Below are 16737 nucleotides of genomic sequence, written 5' to 3'. Positions count from 1 at the left end.
TATTCCTCTCTGAGATGTCACTAGCCCAGCTGGGGAAATTGGTGCCAGGTTATTGGGCATGTTTCCCTGTCTGCTAGAGCATTAAATCAGAAACGAGCTGCGGTATGTGCCTTCCGTTCCTGGCCCCGAAGCCAGTGAGCAGCCCTCTTTTGTAGACACCAGAAAAAAATTCTTCTGTTAAGTCATTGATGTTTGGAATGTAATTATAAATAGAAACCCATCGCTCTTGAGTTTAAACTCTAAATGAAATAAGATCGTATTTATTCAAAGTAAGCCATTTAAGTTTAATTAAAAGAGTGATTCTTGAAGTTACTGGGCACATACCTCCCACTCCATAAATATAAAAAGGCTGCCACCTAAAGTTTTATCTGAAAAAGTTAGGTTTTTTAACTAAAATGTATTGGGGGAGAATTAGTAAGGACAGCGATAAAAACAGTACAACACAAAAGTTTATTGGCTCTGCATGTCTTAAAGAACAAAACAAATATATCATACCTTTTATTGAGTTGTTTTCAAATAAAAAACCTCAGTTGTCCTTTTGATAATTTGGGACCTTGCTGGATTCATGTAAATTGAAGGACCTACTGTGTACTCATAGATATGTGTATCCATGGAAATGGAAAGGAATATAATTTTGATGGAAAATAATTCCACCATCATAAAAGAGTAAACGTACCAAGAAAAAAATGTTTTAACTAATACAATTAATAGAAATTTGGAGGAAAATTTAATGTAAAGCGGGGGAAGTACTTTTTAGAAAGTTTTATGTAACTTCAACGTAAAGCTGATGATTTGCCATGTCATATGTAAGTTCTACTAAACTCAAGTAGAAATTTCTAGAACTACCTGTATAGCTCATAGTGAAATGAAATTGGACCTAAAAATATGTCATTGAAAAAGTACTAAGCCACTTTTAAATGGTGACCAGTTCTCTTCCAAAGGCTTATACATAAGGCTCAGAACAGGGCATTATAATGTATTGCCATGGGTTTCCTGAGTGTCTTCGTATAAACGAATCTCTCCAGAAGTTTACTCAGGAGTCACCTCTAAGGAGGGAGACTTGGAGGACTGGGCATAACGTGGAAGGGAGACTTACTTCTCCCTTTGAATTTGAATTTCTTACCATGTATACATATTACCTATTAAGGAAATGTCGAATATATAATTAACATCAAACTGATAAACTCTAAGTAGCGACTGAATTAGAAAATATATAGAATATCATAAAATACAGAGAACACATTAGATGCCTTATATGCAGTGTCAAAGTTTTAAGAAATCTTATTCTGAGTACTTACACAAGGAAAAATGTGTAATTATCTAGAAAAAGAACAAAGCAACAAACTGAAAAGAAGAAATTCAATAATAAAGATGGTCATGAAAAAAGTGTTAATGAGAAAGCCTTAAAACCCGTAAATAAAAATCAAGATTTGGTTCTTTTAAGAGATTAACAAAATCAGTATTCTATTGATGTAATTAATGTGATAAAAGAAAAACAACAATCTCTTCTCCTTTAAAACAGCTAGATTCAGAGAAATTACTTGGAAAAAAAAAAATTGAAACTTGGAGGAGCTCATTTTCTGTGTGATACAAATGGGCCAAGATGGTACGATCTTCAAATTTCCCAACTAAAGAGGTAGCAGTTAGAGACGAGCAGCGTCCCCAAAGAACTGTTCACTGTGACTGACCAAATTAGGTTTATTTAGGAATGCAGGACTAGTTTAAGAACAACAGAACCAAAATGTGCCATGTTAATTAGGAAAGCAGTAAAGAAAAAAAGCCCTCATGCTCCTACCAATAGATAGCAGAAAGGCAACTGACAAAATTAAGCATCCATTTTTTAATTTTAGAAAATGAAAAAAAAAATCTTTGTAAAAATCCATGATGAATAGTGAACAACAACAACAACAACAAAAAGTGCTGCAAAACCAATTCTACCCTTAAACTGACAGCCTCCTTTTGGGAATACATAAAATCTCTCATGCACACGCATCTGAAGAAATTATGTGCTCAAGCGATCGATGCAATCATTTATAGCCAATCTGTTAATTACAAAGTAGTGGTAGTACATATGTCTCAACCACTTGTATTTCCATATGATGCGGCCATCATACAGTCATGAAAGAAACGGAGAGCACAGAGAAAAATGTCAAGAGTCTGCACAATAATTATAACTACTATAAACCATTTTCCTAATTCAGAGTTGGTATTTTACAGTGAAGGATTTTTTTGTCCTTTGGGGAATAAACTGTCTAAGCAAAAAATATATATATATATAAACATATGTATAAACATTATATATATATATAAACATATGTATAGACATTATATATATAACTAAATATATATATATATATATATATATATATAGTTCCTCCACGCACATAACCAGATTGACTTTTTGAAAAATAAGAAATAGAATACTAGGAAAACAAATAGCTCCTTTCTTTGCCAATTACAGAGTCAGTAAAAGGAGCACTTTTTTTTCCCTCCTGATGTTAATTTTTCTGCTTGATTTCCTGCCTCAGATTTTGTGGTGGCTTTTCCGCCGTTCCACCCACTCTCTCCTCAGGGCCTCTGACAGGGCTTCAGAAGGGCTTTTCCCTATAGAGTGAAGTCCGTTCCTTTGTGGACAAGGCAGGTAGCATCTTGGAGCTTACCTGTCCCTTGACATCACTTAAAACCATTTCACCTGTTACTGGAAGAGGACTTGAAGCCTTCCATACCAAACCTTTCCTGAGGATTTTTGAGTTACAGGGTCTGTGTGTCCCAGTGAGTAACAGATCTTTAATCCCAAGTCAAGTACAGCTAGCACCCATTTTAAAGGAAAAAAAAATTATTTGGACACCCAGTGTTGACCCTGTTTTTTAACAAATTATACATAGATATGCATAAATAGAAACTAGGTATAAGCTCCTTTTGCACTCTTGGGTGTTAGAATTGGTATAAACCCAGACTTGTAATTAACATTTTATTTATTTATTTATTTATTTATTTATTTATTTAAAAATTGATTGATTGATTTATTAAGAGAGAGAGAGACACAGTGAGACAGGGAGCACAAGCAGGGGGAGTGGGAGAAGGAAAAGCAGGCTTCCCGCTGAGTGCGGAGGCGGGGCTTGATCCCAGGACCCTGGGATTTTAAATGTGTCCTCGACATTTGATGGGGAGGCACCGCGGACCCCAGTAGGGCCAGGGGGCTCTGCTGCAGGCCCTTTTGCACTCCGCATCCTTGGGTCTCCATGCGCCCAGCCCTGACTGACCCCTCAGCCCTTGGTTCAATCCGAGTTTCCTTTGGATGTTTGTGCAGAATGATGTGTTATCTGGCACCCACTGGGTGTGACTGGCTTATGTTTGGTCCTCCTCTGTCCCCATCTCTCCAGTTCAGGGCTCCTCATGCTTGCACACGCAGAGTAGTCCCGTGTGGGCTCTGTAGGGCTGGGGAGGAGTCTGAAATGCTGCTTCTTTCTGACAACACCTGGTTGACTGAGCAGCAAGGCTTAGCCATGAGGACTGGGTCGTAAGCACAACTTCCCGCCGCCATCGGGAGCCCTAAGGCCCTGGCGCTACCTCTGCTGGTGGCACTTGGTTAGAAGATGGTCAACCAGATGGTCTAAAATATGTGTAAATTTTTCACCATCAGAAGCTTTTTTTAAAAATTGAAACATTCGTGAAGGGAGTGTGCCGTCCCCAGACTGCATCTCTAGACTCCGGATTGGGAACAGACCCTCTCCGGGTCGTGCTCTCCCTCTTACGGGGCGGTGCAGGTGAACCGCATCCGCACCCCTGGGATTCAGCCACCTCCTTTCAGGTACCAAGCCCCATGGAATACTTTGCGATGGTGATATTTAAAAAAAAAAAAAAAAGGAAAGGGAAAAAAAAAGAACTTGAAGGTGAACAGGAGACCATGTCGATGCTCAGCGTGTACGGCCCAAGGGAGGCTTTGGTCTCCCGAGTCTGTGCCATTCACTGACCGCTCGATCTTGTTTGTGCCGATGGGTCTAGCACAGGCTCCTACCTCGTGGCCAGGCACAGCACAAGACTGCTTTTAGTGCTTTCTGGATGCTGAGGAGCTTTGAGGAGAGGTCCCTAAGGACCTTCTTCCAGAGAAAGTTTAGGGCGATTGTGATGGTGTCTTGACTTGGGTATGCAGCTTTACCTGAGGCAGGGTTGCCTGCCTTCTCGTTTGTCAGCTTAAACATGAAGCCCGGGCTCTCTGTTTGGGACCCTGTCATGTCCTGTGCTGGGGTGTGTGTGTGTGTGTGTGTGTGTGTGTGTGAGAGAGAGAGAGAGAGAAAGAGAGAGAGCTGCTATAGAGTAAATTTGTGGGTGTTTCAGAGGTAAAATTGGTTTGTAGCTCATTATATAAGAAGTCCTTATCTAAGGACATTGGTTGTGAGGCCATGCAAGCCATTTCCTCCTGGGGACAGCTTCGATTTTCATACTGGTAGGTTTCTTTAGACACGGTCACTTTGGGGAGCCACTGACGCACAAACAGGAATAAAAAATGTTTACCGGTTGTTTCTAAAACCTGCCTGTCAGAAAAGCTTCACTTGTGTAGGGAGAAGTACAGGGCTGGGCAGTTTTCAAAATGTGGAATTGTAGAATCCTATAAAGTTAGAATCGAAAGAACCACAGGATCCCATAATCTGCTGCAGTTTTATAAATGAAGGAAAAGGCGTCTGGCGGCGCAGTGGTTCCTTCGTGCTGATGCTCGACTGAGTTTTCACCAGTTGGAGACAAAGTGAGAAAAATAAAGACAGCTGCAGCAAGAACTTCCTGAAATTACATACATTCAGTTTAAAGACCTGTCTGTTCTGAAATTACATATTTTCTGTATTTTGGGGGGTAGAGATGTCTGGTCCAATATGAAATGGTGGTTAGAGGAGATGGCTGAGTTTTTAAAAATATCGGTGTGAATCACAAATTCGGCAATGCCATCTCTGAGGCTGGAGGTATATTTTACTAGCTCTGGGAATCCACGCATGAGGAGCCGGGGACCCCGCGAACTGGCTGTCAGCCTGGTGATGTGCGCTCCGTGGGCTGCGGGAGAAGGCTGAGCCTTCCCCACCTGCAGGCGTGTCCCGAGGGGCAGAGAGAGCTGGACTAAGGTGGCCAGGGTCCAGCGCTTTGAGTCTTTGTGCTGCTGTCCTTGTTCACTTGGCGGACTCACAGCCACCGTGACTCCCGGGGGAGTTTCCTGAGAGACTGGGGTACCCAGAGGCTCTGGAGCTGGGGCCGTTGTTCACAAACAGAGCCTCGCGGCCACGATTCCCAAACTTGCCCCAAGCTAGAATCAACTAGAGAGCTTTATTCAAATCCTCCTGCCCAGGTCGCACCCACACGAGTTCTAGCAGAATGCCTGGGAGTGGGAGCCAGACAGCAGGTTTTCGGTTTGTTTTTTTAAATCCCCAGGTGTTCGCAGTGCACAGCAAGAGCTGGGAATCTCTGCCTTTGAGCTGACGTGGCAGGGGTTCCGAGCGCGGCTGAGGTCTGTGCCCTGCTCTGGGAGAAGGTCCTTCCCAAGAGGCAGACCCCGTATTGTTACGGACAGTCTTTTGGGGAATAGCTGTTACCCTACTGGTTCTGACGGTTATTATAAAGAACTGGGAAGGGTGGCCCATCTACAGGGACACAGAATACAAAGGCCTCGTAGCTTGTAAAACAAATGCTCCGGAGCCACTGGAGACCCATAAAGGTGGCAGTCGTGATGAGCCTGATGTTGGCTTTGATGCTTCCTCTTGACTTTCTGCATAGAAATTCCCAGTCATGAGATGGTCCTGCAGCCGCTGTTGGGCTTCTGATTCCAGAGACAGCCACAAGCCTACATAGGAACCACCCAATACAAGGTCAAGGGTTAGTGCAGGAAGACATGGATAAGCAGCTGTGAGGATCTGTTCCATCTGGCGCTGGGTTTTTATTGCTCACTCTGTGTTATGTCCCTGCCCATCCTCTTCTTTTCCTCCTCTATTAGGGACCCTGCCTCTGAAGCCGATCACTGCCTCTCATCTGTTCTTTTCCTGCCAGCTTCCGGCTTTTGCTCCCTTCATGACCACGTCTTCTCCCCCTCTCTGATCTCCATCCTGACCTTCCTCCTCATCTTCATTCATTCTTCCGCTTCAGTCTTTCTTGATGGACCCTTTCTTGATGGACTCTTCTGGAAGGGAAGATGTCCTGTGCCCCCTGTCCCTGGGGCTGATGCACCAGCGCCTTCCCAGTGTTTCTGTCTGGGCTACTGCTGCCCGTCTTCCGGTCACTCAGAGCAGACTTCTGCCACGTGACTCCCCCGCTCTCGTTACGCTTCCTTCTCCGTTCTGCTTCCACCAAACCATGTGGATCCGTTATCCATAGCTTCTGCCCGAGCCACCTTCTTCCAGCCCAGTGAGAAGATTCTGTGTCTTCCTAGAGCCGAGCCCCTGTGCCCTGTGCACGAGCACTGTCTCACGAGTCCGTCCCAGCTCCGCGGTCTCCCCAGCTCTCCAGACTGCTCTCCCAGCCCCATCTCCCCCTGCCTTCCTGCACAAACCCAGTGAGCCTGGCTGCCTGCTGTCTCCCACCTCTGACCTGCCCTCCCTTCTCTTGGCTCAAATCCTACTCCTTGGATTTTCCTTCCTGCACAGAATGTGTAGGAGAACAGGAAGTAATTTTTTTTCTCCGATTTCCTTAGATTCTTACCATCTTTTTCCTCATAGAGGGTTTTTGTTGACCGCTTCGTACCATCAGTTTCCTACCTGCTCCCGTCTGTCTCATGCGTTGGAAACTTGTGGGTGGCGAGGACAGTCTCCGCACAGGACCCCACGGCCTCTCTAGGGTCCTGTGCGCTGTGCAGTCAGGGTTTTGGGCCCCTGATTGTTGGCAGGGTGGTTTTACCTTATGGGGGGTGGGTGGTTGGCTCCTTTCCTACAGCAGGAGAGTTGGTTGGAGAGTGACCAGACTGATATTTGAGTAAAGGAAAAGCTAAAAGAGAGGCAGTAGATGGTTTTCTGAAGAAGTGATTTGGGGAAAGTATTCCATAACCGGGAATTTGGAATGATCAAAATATCAAAATAATCTTTTTTTTTTTTTTTTTTTTTTTTTTTACAAAAAGTGATTCACTCTCTTGGGTTAGTGGGCGGCATGGCGAGCATGGTGGTCAAGAGCTTGTTCTTCGCTTATTTAATCCTTCTGAGCCCCTCTCCTGACCTATGGAGGGGGTGGCAGTTGTGTCTGCTTGATGGAGTTAAGAGCACTTAAGTGAGTTAATAAAGCACTGATGTGTTAGCACATTCCCCTTCAACGAGGGGTCCCATAATTTTTATTTACCTATTCTAAAGGATGTACCATGAAGGTGCCCCATCACTGGAGAGGCAACTCCGGGTACAGCGAACGAGAGCCGTTCTTGTGCTCAGCTTGGAAATCCAGAAGCAGAACTTACTAGGATAGTCTGGTTGCCTGGAAAACAGATGTTGGGCACCACCCATCAGGGATGGCGGTGGACCCTGAGGCTAGCAGGGTGAATGAGGCGTCCGTAGTCTGTCCCCAAGGAACTGATGCGTGAAGCTGTGGACGAGTTAGAGGAAGAGAAGGCGAGGGAGGACTTCAGGGAGAGGTTTTGTCCTGATGCAAGACTGTGAGGAGGAAGTTCAGAGAAGTTGTGGTGCCCGTGGGGGGTCTGGGCAACAAGGGGCCCCACCTACAGACACAGGACTCTGTGTTAGCGAGACCAGAGTGAGTTCTGTCCCTCTAGCCCTTTTAGTCCATGGCCATGAACCATGTTAACCCTTAACCCTGATGTTGCTCCATCTCGGGCTCCTGCAAGACCACATCTTCAGTGTTTGTCCCATAGATAGGGCGAGAGCCCCATCTTTTTATTACTGGAGGGTTCCCGAAGAATCCAGGCATGAACTAGGGATGCTGGGAAAATACTAAGCAGACTCACAGAAATTAAATCTCACGTATTCACAGTCCTCTCTGCAACTCCAGCCAAGTCCAGTTTCCATGTTGGATGAACCCCCTCTGTTAAGTGGGAGAGTATGTGAGGCTTTCTTTCCTGGGGATGGTTGGGAAAGGAATTCAGACAAAAATCTGAGGAAGGACAAATCTTGAAAAGAGTTTGCTGAGGGATTGGTGTAACTGGACTGAAAACAACCCTGCCCTTTTCTTCCCACAGGGGAAAGTGGAAGTAGAAGCTGGGAAGGAAGGTATGAAATTCGAAGCCAGTGCTTTCTCCTACTACGGTGTGATGGCTCTCACAGCCTCTCCAGGTGAGCGGCCCTCCTTCGCCCCTCGGGGAAGGGCTGGGTTTTAGGACAGAATGCCCTTCCGTGGTCACCTTTCTGTACCCACCAGCTCTCCTGTTTATCTTCATCTTGATCTTTTGATTGAAGCTGGTCCTGTATACCAGTACCTCCCATCCCCCCGCACAAATCATAAGCCTGTGCCCCCATGAACTTGCACAAAGCCAGCGCTCCCCTTTGAAGCGGCACCCGGTTCAAGAGACAAATGTCACTAATCCCACAGACCCCACTGCCACCACACTGTCACTGTCCCCCAGACCTCTGCCTTAGCTTCTAAGCATAGACTAGTTGTGCCTGTTTTTGAACTTGGTATAAATGGACTAAAAGAGCATGTGTCTATTGAGTCGGGTTCCTCCCACCCAGTGTTGTCCTTGTCACATTTGTCACTGTTGCTGTGTGTGTTTACACGTTACTTCTCGTGGCTGTGCAGTGTTGCGTTGTATGAATACACAACGGTGTGCTTGGTCTGTTGCTGATGGACATGGGGGTAGTGTTCCGTTGGGGGCTACCCTGCTTTGTGTGGCTGTGCATGCCCTCGTGCACGTCTTCCGGCAAGCGTGTGTGAGTGTGTGCCTGCTCCCGCGGGGAGTCCGTGTGGGCGTGGCCCGGGCAGCTCCCGCCCCTGCCTCAGGCCACTGAGGCCGGAGGGGTGCACACTCCTGCCAGTGAGGACAGGGGTGCCACTTGCTCTACATCCACTGCTAGATGATGTCAAGTCTTTTAAATGTTCACCGTTCTGGAGGTTTTTTAAGTTTGCATTTTTCTGAGGATGCACAAGGTTGTTAATGGATATTTATTGCTTATAGCCAGTTCTTGTCTAGACGGCCGGTCAGGTGAGGCTGCCAGCTGAGGGTGGCTGTGCCCTAGGGTATGGACTAAGTGTGCTGAGCACCAGAGGCCAGCAGGCGCTATCTAGTAGGAATGGGGAGCACAGAGAGCTCTGGCTCCGGACTCCCCACGGTCCCTCTGCATTGCTTGCTTTGCAGGATGCATGTGCCGGCGGCCTGCCCCCTGCGGGAGCAGTGCCAACAGGTGAACAGAGGTGCTGGAGTGCCACCTTGTGGCCACCATCCCAAATGACATGCCATGCTGGGAAACTTAAAACCCAAACTTTGAAAAAGCCCATCCTAAAACAACCTAGGTGGCTTCTGGAAACCAGTCTCAAAAGGGGAGGGGCTACCTCCAGACACATCTATTTTTGTGACCTTAGGCTTCATCTGCCACGTCACACAGTGTCCCGGGCACCCAAAGGTGTTACTACAGTTAGGAAGCCAGGGAAATGCTGAGGGTTCTCTTCATGTCCCTCAGCCTCCCCTGCCCCAGATGCATTTTCTCACTGTCCTGCTGTGGGTTTTCAGCCACATTCGCCAGCCTCCGCGTTGTCAGCTGCTGACTAACGTCGGTGTGAACGTGGGCCTGTCTAACCCCACTGAGTTGTGGCTTCTGTAAACTTGAAGGTGATCTGTTCTCGCTGCGGGTGAGGAGGCAGGGAGGGTCCTAACTGGTCCGGGAGGCCCTGGGTTCCAGCTGCAGTCTCAGTGCGTGTGGTCAGCGGCGGCCTTTGAGAGACCTTGGCTTCCTCCTTACTGAAAGGACATAATAAGGTTACCTCGTGTACTTGGTAGAAGAGAATGTGGTGATACTTCCCCCTGCGAGTGCTCTGTAAGCTTGAGAGCACAGAGGAAATGTCGGTGTGAGAGCTGGGTGTTGAGCTGGGGACTGCTGTGAGGCAGCCAACCTCAAATCAGCCCCAGGTTAGCAGAGTCCGATTTAGAAGGTGGCTTTGAAAAGAAAAGTTAGAAGAGTAAGGATACAATCTTAGCAATCACTGGTTCTTGAAACTTAAACATTAGCCCAGTGTATACTGACCTGTGGGTTCACATAAAGGCAAATCCCATCCAGAAAAGGAGCTGAGGAGCAGCCCCTCCTCTGCAGCAAAGCTGTGGGGCTGCAGCAGCCGGGCCTCAGGAAATGCCAGGAAGGAACAGGATGTCATTAATAGCATCGTACTTATTACAAAGCCCAGTATTTTACTTGACAAGTAGGATTTGGGTGTATTCATTGAGAGATACAGTTAGTGCCTTAATCTCAAGATAGTATTTCTATTTATTAATGTTGATTGCCTAGAAGAATCCTACAGTAATCAGTTTCAAGACCTGCGCAACTGTGAGTCAGTTACCCTGTAGTTTAAAAACAAAAGCAGAGGGGCGCCTGAGTGGCTCAGTTAGTTAAGCGTCTGCTTTCAGCTCAGGGCATGATCTACAGGTCCTGGGATCAAGCCCTCCGTCGGGCTCCCTGCTCAGCGGGGAGTCTGCTTCTCCCTCTGCCACCCCAGCTCATGCGTGCTCTCTATCTCAAGTAAATAAATAAAATCTTTTTAAAATTAAAGAAAAGAACCTCCTCCCACGAACCCACTCTCCCCCCCGCCCCCCCCAAAAAAAAACCTGCCCAGGAAATAGGACTCCTGCCAGGGAGGGCGGTGTTGATTGGACTTTTCAATCCGACCGGCCTGCAGCTCTCTGGGTGACAGCGATGAGGATGCCTTTGGTCCGCCATTCCCAAGAGACCTGAGCATAACATTCTTTAATTACTTTCCTCTGATACTTTGAACTTCCGAATTGTTCCCAGACAATTCAAAATATCAAGTTAAAATGACAGCGAGATGAAGGATGTCCGCGAGCTGAACAGCGACCGCTTGCCGCGGGCTCTGTGGGTGCGGGTGGCTTGGATCATGCTCTTGGGCTAGTTGACTAATCGAGCCACAGAAAAGGGGGGCTCATTGTGATTTAAATCCTTAAGAAGAGCACGTTTTTGAGCCATAAGCCCCAATAGAGTATTAATGGCTTAAGAGATTTCTAGGTTAGTAGAGAAGCATTTGAGTAGGATTTCTTCTGATTTCAGGCTCCCTGTATTCCTCTTCCTGGAAAGCACTATGTGTTCCTTTTTAATTTCCATAATATCCTATAGGCTCTGGAATTTCCGGAACTGAATGCTCATAGTAGTAGAATAGGTATGCACTCCTGTGCCCCGAGTGCAGAGGTCTCCTTCCTTGCCTTTCGATGCGGTCTCACCCTGCTCTTCTCCATTTTTCAGTTCCTTTGTCCCTGTCTCGCACCTTTGTTGTCAGCAGAACAGAATTGTTAGCAGGTTCTCCAGGTAACTCTGCATGTTTCCTTTTCGTAATTCTTCCGGTTGCCTCCCTGACACCCCGCAGAAGCCCGGCCGGCCAGATCTGCTCCTTTGATGTGGTCCAGGCTGCAGTTCTGCTCGGAGGGCTCAGGGGGCACGTTCCCAGACATGGTGTTGAGCTGTGCGGGGGCTGGAGAAGCCTACAGCAGGCGTGGGGCAGACTCCAGAGCCTGGCAGGCAACTGGCCTGTGGGTGTGAGCAGCGCTGACCCCCCCCAGAAAGCCCACGCGACGGTGACCTGGCCCATCACTAACCCCCTCCCCGGCGCACCCACACCGCTGACCTCGGGGTCTCCAGGGCAGCGCGAGGGGGCTGCTCTAGGTTCTTGGACCTCTGCCAAGTCAGGGCATCCAGCGCTTGCAGAGGCCCTGGTGTTCTTGGTTCTGCTGCTTGAGTCTTTGTCCCAGCAGCCGTGTGAATGGGGCACTTGCGTCCCTGCCTCATCAGGCAGGGGGCCCCCAGACTCCTCCTGCCCCCCCCCGCCCCACCTGGTGCTGTGCACATTCCCTGCCGCCTGCTGTCGGGTGCCCACCCTGCACGAGGGCTGGGTCCTGCCTGCCTAATAACGTCCACCAGCCAGAAAGAAAGGCAAAGGTTTAATCTTTCTTTAATTAAAATTGCCGAGCTTTCGGTGGTACAGGTTTTCTGTGTTTATTACGTTCCACACAGCTTCTGTCTCCACATCTCATGAAGTTGGCGTTTCCTAATCCAGGTTCAGCAGAATTCTCGAATGCTGATATTTTGTAAAACAGACAAGACTCCCTAGAAAGAAGCTACTGTTCCCTCAAGTCTTTGCTCTGAAAAAGCTTGTGGAGTGTGGGGATAAGATCTTATTTATAGACCTGTGTGAATCAAACCAGCTGGTGGGATAGATCTGTCTGTGCCCACAACACACACACGTATGCACGGAAATACGCATTTGTGTATACGTATGTATGTTGGTGTTTTTTCTTCCCATTCGGTTTGCCGGCATCTGCTACCCATTTAAAACATCACAGATGCTGAAGAAGAGTGACTTTCGGGTGACACTTATGAAATGTCATTTGTTGTTTTACTTTTTCCGTGGAACTAGAGATTTCTTAGATTTCTCTTTCTGATCCCCAAATAAATAAATAAATTAAATAAACCATTTTTTAGGTCCAGGCCTTCAGGATGCTGGCATTACAATAAGTGGAGGTTGAACAAAACCGGTGATTTCCAGCCTATTCCAAATGATGCTTGGAGGTTCTGATGGAGGAGGCTGGGAATGTTTCTTTACAGTGTCTTTCTGGCTTACTCCTAAAAAGAAAGCATTCCTAGGTGAAGTAACTAAAAAGCAGGAAAAAAAAAAAAGTGCTAAGGAGGCATAAGAGGAATTAAAATTGGAAATTTTAAAATCATGATTATTATTAAAATTTAGCACATTAACTTGGCTGCGAAATATGAGCCGAACTGGGGGCTGGCCACTTAAAGTCTTTATTCTCCTTGGTCTCACTGTGTGTCGACAAAAGGCTGGTCGCACTGGGTCCCTGTCACACTCACTGCTGCAGGAGGGGGTCCCAGAAAACAGGGTCTGCCTCCCCAGACTGTGGCTGGGATGCTGGGCTGCGGGTTCCTGGGAAAGGCAGGGGCTCATCTCACAAAACCAGAGGGCAGTGGGTTGAGAGGAAACAGACTAGGAGTCTAGATACGTTGGGGAAACCAGAGAAACTGCCCTGTAATCCTCTTTGGGAGGAAAGAGCAGGATACTCAGAAGTAAGGCCTCTGCCGTCTGTGTGCGGATGTAGTCTGATTAGTAAGCAGAGTGCCCTTGGGACGTTTGGGTTTTTTAACCTTTACATTGTAACACACAGAAGTAAACACTGTCCACAGAAAATGGTGATGTGATTTGGGGTTAAAGCCCAGGGATACAGTGGGGTCCTTGTTTCAAAGAACATTTCCATCTGTCGACCTGAGCGATGCTGTCACACATATAGAAAGGCTCGGACCTGAGGGTGGCCGCCTAGTGGAGAGACGGGGATGAGGCAAACAGGAAGTAGAACAATGTTAATGAGGCTTCTTGATGGGATATTTGTGAGGTGTCCGGTGTTGTGCTAAGCACTTTATACGTTCTCCCCTTAGGAATCCTCCTCAGACTTTATGAAGCGGGAATTAATACCCATGTTCTACAGAGTTGGGTCATCTGATCAAAGTTCCCTTCTGCCAAGAGAAAACATGATAAATTATTCATTTGCCTTGTTCTCTCAGAAGATAAGTGGAAGCAACCAGAGGAATGGCTACTCTATGAGTTTAATTCTGAGCAGTAGAAAGTCGGACAAGATCGTAGAGGAAGTTGCGCTGTGGCAGTTTTAGGAGAAAGGGAGCACTGCCTGTGAAGTTCACGGAGTACTTACCATGTTTTGTTCTGGTCGTCCTATTTTAAGAGGGACATTTATGACAGAAAGGATGTCAAAGTATTTGGCTGGACAAGAAGAGGCCGAAGGAGAACACCGCTATCTCCAGGCTTTTCAGGCCTCCTTCAAGCAGCACAGGAGTGGTGGTGCCTCAGTGGAGCTCTAGGTGCCGAGGGAGAGACCACCATGTCAGTCTGAGGGGAAGGAGAGACCGCCAGCCATGTCAGTCTGAGGCAGTGATTTTCACGGGCATGATGAGTGACATGGAGGAGTTGAAGGGCAGGACCAGCCGAGGGCCAGCTCCTCTGTGGGAGTATCGGTCAGGGGTGTACTGCGAAGACGGACGGGCCTGGTCTCCATCAGAACTGGTCCCCTCCAGTCCTGTGACATTACGCAGACCAGCACCTGTCCAGTGTGAACACCCCCTTAATATATGTGGTAGAGATTTGATAGGAAAGCAAAAATGGAGGATGCTTTGATGAGGGTGGGGTGGGTTTTATTTTCAACAAAAATGTGTGTTAGGAGCTGCCTTTGAGAGCAGCAGCACTGGACTCACTGAGTTTCCTTGCACTTTGTTTTAACGGACGAACCGACACTGCCCATGCCGTCAAGGACTCCCCCTGCACCGATGGTCCCTTAAGCCTTTTAAGAGCTTTTAAGAGTTTGGTGTTCCTGAACTGCTGAGACCCCCGGGCTGCCTGCTGGGGATTTCGTGGGGGTCGGGGACAAAGATAATAGGTTCAGCTAGCGGGTGGGTTATGGAATGAGCAGACAGAACTCTTTCGAGAACTCTTTTGATCCCTTTAAAACACAATGATTTACAGACATTCTCCAGAGTACTTTGCTTCTGCTTCTGGCAAAATAACAAAGTGCTGCTCTCCCATGCCCATGTTTTCTCTCCGGGAGCTCCCGTGTCTTGGGGAGGCTCACAGGTACTGTCAGAGCCTCGGGAGGACGGCGTGTGCGCGCGAATGGGGCTGAGCAGGGAACCGAACAGACCCCGGGCTGACCGGGGTTTTGGGGGGCGGGGCCCTCTAGGCGGTGAGCTGTACGGTGCCCGGGTGTCTGGTGTAAGTTGATTGAACTGGTCTGTTAACCACTACTTTTATTATTTGGAAAGTTACTAGCCGACATTGTTGGTTCTCTCTACCTCACTTAATAGGTTCTGTCTGGGCTTCGCGTTCTCCTTTTCTAGGTGAAAACAAGTCGCCTCCTCGTCCCTGTGCTTTGAACCACTCCGACTCTCTGAGCCGAAGCGACCGGATTGACGCTGTAACGCCGGCCCTGGGGGGCAGCAGTCATCAGCTCAGCTCCTCGTTCCTCCAAGTCTACGTCCCTGACTACTCCGTGCGGGCCCTCTCCGACCTTCAGTTCGTGAAGGTAAGAGGAGAGCGCGTGGGTTGGCCGGGCCTGGCCGCCGGGGGTGACCTTCCACAGCAAGCTGTCCGGCGTCCCGGCCCTGCCCCTGGGCTTTCCCGTTGTCCCTTGGGCGTCCCACCTCGGGCTCCTGCACCCGACCGAGACACGGGCCCGGGAGGACATTTGTCTCTCTGGCTCTGTCAGAATGGCTGCCAAGTCAGGTGTGAGAGCTGGAGAAAGAAAAAGAATAAACCCTTTTCAGCAAGTCTTCACGAGCTCTCTCATGAGTGGGGGCGGTCCCGGAAGGGCTGAGATCCAAGACCCTGAAGACTTGCTGAGATGGGGTGGGAAGAGCCCTCTGCCTCTCTTCTGCCCCGAGACAGGGTTCTTGTCTTAGTCTGGAGTAGAGACGTCTTCTGAACCAAAGAACGAGCCAGCTTCAGCTGATGGAAGCCTATCTCCATCTTCCAGTCTCTGTGAGATTGTGGGACGAAAACTTGGGCATGGCTTCTATCAGTAAAAACTGACTTGTTCGCCAGAGTCCACTCGAACTCGAAAAGTGGCTCAGTTTACATTCGAGAGTGAAATTTTCCTAGAAAAACTAAGCAGGCCCTCTGGGGGACTTTAATATGTAATACGAGGTCGAGACAAGAACTCCTAAAAATAAGCGTTCTCTTGTCTTCCGTACCATCTTCTGGCCCCAGATCTCGAGACAGCAATACCAAAATGCCTTGATGGCATCCCGGATGGACAAAACTCCTCAGTCTTCAGACAGTGAAAACACTAAAATTGAATTGACTCTTACGGAGCTGCACGACGGGTTGCCAGACGAGACCGCCAACCTGCTCAACGAACAGAACTGTGTGACACACAACAAAGCCAACCACAGCCTGCACAGCGAAGGGGCCATCTAGGGCGCCCCCCGCCGCCCCTCACCCCCCACTCCCAAGGCCCCAGGCCAGCTGACCGTGAATCCCATTAGTGTGAGCTTGTGTGCCATGCTGCCTCCCGAAACATCCTGAGACCAAAGACTTTGTCCCCTTCCCGGAAGCAGCGGCGGAGGATGGCGAGGGCAGGAGCGGAAACGAGAGGTGTGACATCAACGGCTCGGGCGTGGCATTCGAGATTTTTGGAGATGAACTTCTTCCACCCAAATAGAATCATGTTTATTTTTTCAGTTGTACCTTTTATCTTTATTCACTCTCCTCCTTCCTCAGTTTGCATGAAGTTGGAAATTGTGGCAGTCTATTAATTTTTTTCCCCAAGAGATCATGTTTTCAAACAGTGTCTTTTGCAGAGTTTTACGTTGTTCTGTCTCAACTCTGCCGTGACTCCGTGATGGGACCCCAAGGGACTCGCTCCACCCGCCGGTGGCCTTGCCGGCCTTGCCGGCCTTCCTCGGGAGGGGCACGCCTGCTCCGTGCCCAGTGGGTGTCGCTGTGGAACTTGAAGGATGAATGAAGAAAACTGTGGCTGCGGACCTGCCAAGTCTGTCCCACTGTGGGGCGGAGCCTGTGCGGGGCCGCAGTCGCCTCTGTGAG

The 16737-nt window shown here is 48.2% G+C and overlaps 1 protein-coding gene across 2 annotated transcripts in view; it reads left to right on the top strand.

The window, feature by feature from the left end:
- Window positions 1-16481, top strand: part of CNNM2 (cyclin and CBS domain divalent metal cation transport mediator 2) — a 140222-nt gene extending 123741 nt beyond the window's left edge. Inside the window, exons 5-8 of one of the 2 annotated variants that reach the window (XM_032881104.1) lie at window positions 8150-8243; window positions 11370-11432; window positions 15033-15217; window positions 15901-16481. In XM_032881104.1, coding sequence (XP_032736995.1) covers window positions 8150-8243; window positions 11370-11432; window positions 15033-15217; window positions 15901-16110 — 552 coding nt within the window. In that variant the 3' untranslated portion in view covers window positions 16111-16481. The remainder of the gene's footprint in view (window positions 1-8149; window positions 8244-11369; window positions 11433-15032; window positions 15218-15900) is intronic. The other variant, XM_032881108.1, reaches the window with a different exon arrangement.
- The last annotated feature ends 256 nt before the right edge of the window (window positions 16482-16737 follow it).

This window comes from Lontra canadensis, unplaced genomic scaffold (assembly GCF_010015895.1).
Source record: "Lontra canadensis isolate GAN:19392208 unplaced genomic scaffold, GSC_riverotter_1.0 scaffold3, whole genome shotgun sequence".
Classification (NCBI taxonomy): domain Eukaryota; kingdom Metazoa; phylum Chordata; class Mammalia; order Carnivora; family Mustelidae; genus Lontra; species Lontra canadensis.
Note: the sequence above shows the minus strand (reverse complement) of the source record. Positions and strands in the feature narration are given on the sequence as shown.